The 8,184-nt window shown below is 37.3% G+C and overlaps 1 protein-coding gene across 1 annotated transcript in view; it reads right to left on the bottom strand.

The window, feature by feature from the left end:
- DNAH8 (dynein axonemal heavy chain 8) overlaps positions 1-8,184 on the bottom strand; it is a 332,081-nt gene that overhangs the window by 277,730 nt on the left and 46,167 nt on the right. Inside the window, exons 16-18 of the mRNA XM_007458310.1 lie at positions 7,607-7,742; positions 4,072-4,259; positions 143-223 (exon numbers count right to left, since the gene is read on the bottom strand). Of these exons, the coding sequence (XP_007458372.1) occupies positions 143-223; positions 4,072-4,259; positions 7,607-7,742 (405 nt within the window). The remainder of the gene's footprint in view (positions 1-142; positions 224-4,071; positions 4,260-7,606; positions 7,743-8,184) is intronic.

Below are 8,184 nucleotides of genomic sequence, written 5' to 3'. Positions count from 1 at the left end.
GGGAAAATAGAGCTATAAAGTTGAAGTAGAAAGAGGGTTTTGGCAAGAATAGATGTTCTAAAATCCATTATCCATTATCCATAGAACTGGAATCTAATTTTAAACGACAGGGAAGTCAATATAAACCTTCAATATTACCAACCTTTTTCACTTTAGGGGTCATCAGATTGACAAACACAGGAGGCACTTCCTGACATAACTTATCATAATACTGCAGAAGACCCTGTTAAAAGTCAAAATGGCATGTTTTACTTTATTTTAAAGCAACAGTCATATTTTGATTCATACCCAGAAGGTTTCATTTTACCTGTTTCCTCATAGCCCTGAAAGATGGAGGCTATTTATACTAATTTGCTATACTTTTTCCTCACCTGTAAATTACCTGAGCATCCCCTTTAAACAGTAAGTCATTGGAGATTCCTAGATTTACATTTTTCATAATTATTATTTGTCTTTCTAGATTTATGCCGTTTTAAATGGTTTGGACATTTTTTCATTATGTCTGTCATTACACATTTTCACCCTTTCTGTTCCCTGTCGTCTGACATATTACAGCATACTTATCACTGATGCCACACTTGTTTTCTTGAATCAGAATAAATGTACACACAAAGCTATTCTATTTTCTTTTAGATATTTTTTACAGATGAACCATGATGATCAATTTTTTACCATTTTGTAACTTATTGCACTGTGATGGGAGATGTGGTTTCAAGTTAATTCTTCCCCAAATTAATAATATGAAACTGTTGCAATGTTTACTTAATAGTTTCAAAGTTATTAATTCCTTTCCTCCTTTTCTCTTACTTGTAGTTGAACTTTTATTTACACTTGACACTTGGCAAAGGACTTTGACTTTCATAATATTATTCAATACTAACTAAAATCCTGTAAGATTCAATGCATGTGATATTAACCTCAATTTATAAACAGTACTCTGACATTCAGTCATGTAAAGTTGCAACTAACCAGTACGAAAACCTAGGGCTTTTGTTGCTGAAGCCAAGTTTTCACAATACCAACGTTCCTCTGAGGTTTTTTAAAGGAACATTTATTTATCTATTTACTGGCTGCATTGGGTCTTCCTTGCTGCACGTGGGCTTTCTCTAGCTGTGGTGAGCGGGGGCTACTCTTCGTTACGGTGCACAGGCTTCTCATTGCGGTGGCTTCTCTTGTTGCGGAGCACGGGCTCTAGGTGCGTGGGTTTCAGTAGTTGTGGCTCGCGGGCTCTAGAGCGCAGGCTCAGTAGTTATGGCGCACAGGCTTAGTTGCTCCACAGCATGTGGGATCTTCCTGGACGAGGGATCGAACCCATGTCCCCTGCATTGGCAGGCAGATTCTTAACCACTACACCACCAGGGAAGTCCAGGTTTTAAAATATATATGTGTGTGTATGTATATATATGTATATAATATTTTGGTAAGAGCTAAAACTACTAAACTCCTAGAACAAAGCATATGCATACATCTTTGTGACCTTGGATTCAGCAATGATTTCTTAGAAATGACACTAAAATCACAAGGGACAAAAGATAAAGCAGGTAAATTGGACTTCATCAAAATTTTTAAATGTTTGTGCTTCAAAGGATACCATCAAGAAAATGAAAAGAGGGGACTTCCCTAGTAGCGCAGTGGATAAGACTCTGCGGTCCCAATGCAGGGGGCCCGGGTTTGATCCCTGGTCAGAGAACTAGATCCCACATGTAGGCCACAACTAAGAATTCGCATTGCACAACTATGGATTCTGCATACCACAGCTAAGAAGCTGGCAAGCTGCAACTAAGGAGCCAATGAGCCGCAACTAAGGAGTCCTGGAGCCGCAACTAAGGAGCCCACCTGCTGCAACTAAGACCCAGTGTAACCAAATAAATAAATAAATATTTTTTAATAAAACCCATTCTTAATTTGCTTGGCTTATAAAAAAGAAAAAAGAAATGAAAGAACCCACAGAAGAAAATATCTGCAAATCATATTTCTGATAAAGGATTTGAATGTATAATGAATTCTCACAACTCAATAATAAAAAAGACAAATAACTCAATTTTTAAATGGGTAGCGATTCGAATAGACACTCCGCCAAAGATCTACAAATGGCCAATATGCACATGAAAACATCCTCAACATCAACAGCCATGAAGAAACACAAATCAAAACCACGTGGAAATACCATTTCACATCCAAATGATGTTTAAATGAAAAAGACAGACAGTAATAAGTGTTGACAAGGATGTTGAGAAAGAGGAACCATCATCCACTGCTGGTGCGCATATAAAATAATGCATGCAGCCTTTTTGGAAAACAGAGTGTGTCAGTTATTCAAAAGGTTAAACATAGAGTTACGAAGTTAATGAAACCCAAAAATTTCACTCCTAGTTTATATTCCTAAGAGAATGAAAATATATGTCCACCCAAAAGCTTGTATACAAATGCTCACAGCAGCATAACTCATAATGCAAAAAAGTGAAAATAACCCAGATGTCCATCAACTGATGAACGGATGCCTAAAATGTGGTACAACCACACAATGTAATATTATTTAGCCATAAAAAAGAATGAGGTACTGATCCATGGAACAATATGAATGAACTTTGAAAATATTGTGCTAGGTTAAAGAAGCGAATCACAAAATGCCACATATTGAATGATTCCATTTGTATGAAATGCTCAGAATAGGCAAATCCATAGAGACAGTAAGTAGATTAGTGGTTGCCGGGGGAAGATGTAGAAAGAGTTGGGGGAACATGGGGAGTGACTGCTAATGGATATGGGGTTTCTTTTGGGAATGATGAAAATGTTCTAAAACTGATGGTGATTGTGCAAGTGTGTGAATATACTAACACCATTAAATTGTACACTTAAAATGGATAAATTGTATGGTATGTGAATTATATCTCAATAAGCTTATTTTTAAAAAATGGTTTTGAGAATCTCTATTCTAATACTCTGATCTTTTTTGTTGTTGCTCCATTTTATACCACAATGTTGAAAATCACTTTCCACTCATGTCATTTTAGTCATACTACTTCATTAATTTATATTTTACTAGTATCATTAAACATATTATAAAATATAATGCACTTAATCTATAAAATTATAATATTAAGAATTTTTTAAACTCACTATTCATCTTTGTCGTTATCCAGAAGGCTAAATCTGATTCCTGATAATCCTTTCACTTCCTTCCCTTTTGTTTGCATGTCAGTATTTTAATGCTATCAAGAATCGACAATGGAACAGAATAGAGCCCAGAAATAAACCCATGCATATATGACCAATTCATTTACAAACAACCAAGAGTATACTAAGAAGTCTAATTTGAAAATATATATGCACTCCAATGATCATTGCAGCATTATTCACAATAGCCAAAATATGGAAACAACCATCCATCAATGGATGAAGGGATAAAGAGGTGATATATACACAATGGAATATTATTCAACCATGAGAAAGAAGGACATCCTGCCGTTTGTGACAACATGGATGGACGTTGAGGGCATTGTGCTAAGTGAAATAAGTCAGACAGAGGAAGAAACTGTATAATATCACATATGTGGAATCTAAAAACTCCAACACAGAGTAGAAAAGCAGTTGTCAGGGGTAGGGGAAATAGGGAGGTATTAGTAAAAAGGTACAAACTTTCAGCTATAAGACAAATAAGATATGAGAATCTAATGTATAACATGGTGACTAGTTGATAACACCGTTATCGTACAATTGAAATCTGCTAAGAGAGTAGAACTTAAATGTTCTCACCTATATATATATATATATATATATATGTAGTGATGGATGTGTTAGTTAACTGACTAGATGGAAGGAATCCTTTCACAATATATATGTATATCAAATCATCACAATGTACACTTTAATTATCTTACAATTTTATTTGTCAATTAACCCTCAATAAAGCTGAAAAAGTTAAAAGAATCAACATAATAACAAATTTCTCCCCAATGCTGCGTTAGCACAACTGCAAAGGTATCTTTTTCTTTAAAAAGAAAAATACAAAATACAAAAAAAAAGAAAAAAACCTCTTTCAAAATAACTAGAAAATAGAATCCATCTTACCTGCAAGTACAATTTATCTCCTTTCAATTTACTTTCCAATTTTAGCAATCTCTTTGCCTGTTCTGGTACATCCAGCTTCATTTTTATCATGCATTTAGTTTCCCGAACAACTTCCAAAATTTTGGGATCAAAATTAACCAGCAACTTCCCTGTTTCTGGATGTCGCACAAAAAGTGTGGCTTGCAAAGCTACAAATAAACAATTATTGACATAACTTTTTCTAGATTTCTGCTTCCAGCCCTGTTTACATGCCTGTCTTCACCATTGAACTACTGACTTCTTAAGAATAGAACAATAGTTTTGGACATCCCAGGTGCTAAGGCATAGTATCTGATACACAGTCAGTGCTCAAAACTTAGATAAACGAATGCAGAGTATCTGCAAACTATAAAATCAGATCCAGAGAGGTAAAAATGGACCAAGAATGGTTAGCCTTTGTGCTATGAACTACGATCATTTTCTGAGTGGGTCTAAAAGGGCTGTAATACAATGTCAGCTTATTTTTATGGATTGTGATTTAACCTCTGGGAGAGAGAACTGGAAGATGTGCCCAACTACAAAATATGACACACTTCATAGATTTCAAACCCTTTTCTACACCTAACTCCAAAGTGGCTTCTTTAAGGAGGTTTATCTGACTTAAATCGATAACTAGGCTCAATATCAGTAAGAAATATTTATTAAACACCATTGAGTTGTGAACTCCTAGAATGTAGAGGAAGATATTTTTTAGCCTACATCTGAGTTACTACATGAACATCATTCATATAAATATGCACTTTCAGATATGTTTTTTATTGAGAATTGAAATACATAATCCCAAATGGTTCATGCTGAATAGCCTTAGATCATTTGTTATCCTAACGTGAATTACTTCTAGATGCATAATAATAACACACTTATAGACTAGTATGTGCCAGCTTGAGTAGCATTTTATATTAACAAACACTGATAACATGAGAATTGGACATGTATCTTCCAAGCCTCACATTACTTCACAGACTATGGCTGCATCAAATTTCTAGTAAAGCAAAATAGACTGTATACCCCTTTGAAGTTAGTTGACTTTTACTCAACAAATAAAATTAGTCTTGATATGATTCTTAATGATGCTGGTTTCATGAAGATTTCAACTAAAAACTTTACCCAATTCATTTGGAATCTTTTTAAAATTTGGCTAGAAATCATTTATCCTCCCAAGTAAATTCCAAAATAACATTGGGACATTCCAGTAATGAAATGTGTGTTCCTCAAGACAGTTCTGAGCTTCCTTGACAGGACAAAATGGTCAGCAAGACCACTAAAAATAATGACAGCCAGGGCTTCCCTGGTGGTACAGTGGTTGAGAATCTGTCTGCTAATGCAGGGGACACGGGTTCGAGTACTGGTCTGGGAGGATCCCACATGCCGCGGAGCAACTAGTCCCGTGAGCCACAACTACTGAGCCTGCGCGTCTGGAGCCTGTGCTCCGCAACAAGAGAGGCCGCGATAGCGAGAGGCCCGCGCACTGCAATGAAGAGTGGCCCCCGCTTGCCACAACTAGAGAAAGCCCTCGCACAGAAACGAAGACCCAACACAGCAAAAATAAATTAATTAATTAATAGACTCCTACCCCCAATATCTTCAAAAAAAAAAAAAAATGACAGCCAGGAAGTCTGCTCCAGGACTGAGTGAACATTCTATGTGAATCATCATTAGAGAAACTTTATACAGCAAATCAAAAGGAGGCCAATACTAGTTCTCCAATTATTATTCCAAGTTTCTATATGGTTAAGTATAGTTACATCAATATAACAACAAGAAGCCTTCCAGAGCAACTCATTTCCACTAGCCTGTGTTCACATGAAAGACATGTTTGAATCCTGGCCCTGCCACTTCCTAGCTCTGTGATCTTGGGCAAGTTACTTAACTTCTCAGTACCTCAGTTTCCTCATCTGTAAAATGAGGATAATAATAATTCCTCAGAGGGTTGCCATGAGAATCAAAGGAGGTTGTATATGTAAAGTGCTTAGACACAGCCTGGCATATGATAAATACTATATAAATGTTAACTATGACTGTTATTGAAAGGACACAAAGATGAAACAGACACAGAGAGTATTCCTGGAATGTGTAGGGGAGATAAGACAGATCTATAAAGCAACAAATGTCATGATAAAGTGTGGGGGGGCCTCTGGAGGAGGAAGACATTATTATCGGCCAGGAAGAATAAAGGGCTTTATAGATCAGGGGATTGTTGAACTTTTAATGGAACGTGTGAAGATAAGAGGAAACGCCAGCAGGACAAAAACAATTTAGAAAAGTGCATAGTATTGTAGAAGCAAAACAGTACATGCTCCGTATTTCAACTGCTAAAAATGCTTTTTGCTCTCTTCTATAATGTGAATTATAACCTTCTTTTAATGCTCCTTTGAGACCGTTGCTCCATTAGCAGGTTTTCATTAGGATCCATAGGGCCCTACCATGTGCATTATCCAGAAACAGCTCTCCTGATAGAAGTGGTGTATTTAAGGCTTAACTAAGGTGCCAGTTGGGAAGACATCCTGCAGGGTTGAAGCCCTGTCCTCCAGGATGCAATCATGCAGTGGATCAACGGCCTGTATATAGTGCTGTGTCCCCAACAGCTAAAGTACATGGATCTGGAACCAAGAGTCAGAACTAGGAATGGCCCCTCTCACCATCACTCCCAGTGACCCGACCTCCAAATTTGTGCTTCCTATGCCTGCAATTCTGTGCTCTGCTGAAGTGGAGATCCTGGAGTGGGAGGGAGAAACTTTCCTACCAGGGGACACAGTCAGGGTTCCACCAAGGTTACGAGTAAGAGATTAAGGTAAATATGAGACAAGCAGGAAGTTGAACTGACCAACAACTGAGCCCACACAATAACAATAACATCCCAGGTGATGCCAGCATAGATGGATGATGGCTTAAAACCAGCCACCCCCGCACCTCACAGTTAACTCTTCCCAACACCTTGGCACCCCTCAGAGGTACTTGAACACAGCCCTAATACTCTTAATTTTAATGAAGATCAGAACTGAAGTTAAATTCAGTTACAGGAAGAGAAAGAAAGGGAGGGAGGGAGGAAGAGAGGAGGGGAAAAAAGGAAGGGAGGGAGGAAGGAAGGAAGGGAGGAAAGTAGAAGAGAGGGAGAAAGGAAGGAAGACAAGCAAGCTGCAATTCCTTTTCCTCTGATTAGGACTGTGATTTGCATCTATAGCATGATAAAACTGGATATAAAACCTTCCCAAATATATGGAGAAATATCAATAAGGAGTCTTGTTATTTACTTTTAAATACTATTTTTCAGGAGAAAGTCATAATCTTAGTATATCAACTTTAAGCTCATGACAATTTCTGCTTATAAAATCAGAATATTATTAACTGTAAAGAAATAAATAATTGTATCCTCCCCAAATCTAAATTTAACCATCATACAGTTATACAAAAAAGATGTAAGAATTCTCCAGAACCACAAACTCATTCAAAATCTCGTAACACCCGCTCTGTAGTGTCACTGCAGTCTTACACACACCGTACTGTAACTGTGAGATCTCTTTGATCCAGGCTGTATGATAGACCACCTCAAATTCCACCAGAACGTAGGAAATTTTATTATACTGACGAATGACAGCTTTGCCTTCCGCACTTGACAAAATTTCCGAGTTTTTCTGTTTTTAAGGGAAAAACAAAGATTTATTTTTAAAAGTCTGCTGATTGTTCTCTTACCCAAACCGTAAAGCTATTTACATTTTAAATGACATCAAATAATGATACTACCCATTTAGATTTTACCTCAGACAAAAATCAGAGATGAGGAAGGCCAGACAAGCTACAGATGGAAGTAGGGAAACCTGATCAGTAGAAAGGGGAAACTGGAAAAGGAAACAAAGGATTTAAAAAGAGAGGTCTCTAGGCCTACAGCCGGTCCCAGGCACAGAAAGTCTCCACCTCCAATTCTCTGTTCCCTCCCCACTTTACTAGGCAAGATACAATGAACTGATTTTCCTTGAACTGTGACTATCAGGGGCAAACTCCTAAATCCAGCACCAAAAAAAGAAGTAAGTATAGATTCCCTCCCTCACTCCCTCTCCCTCCCTCCTCTCCAAATTA

This window comes from Lipotes vexillifer, unplaced genomic scaffold, assembly GCF_000442215.2.
Source record: "Lipotes vexillifer unplaced genomic scaffold, Lipotes_vexillifer_v1.1 scaffold4, whole genome shotgun sequence".
In the NCBI taxonomy this organism is placed as follows: Eukaryota; Metazoa; Chordata; class Mammalia; order Artiodactyla; family Lipotidae; genus Lipotes; species Lipotes vexillifer.
Note: the sequence above shows the minus strand (reverse complement) of the source record. Positions and strands in the feature narration are given on the sequence as shown.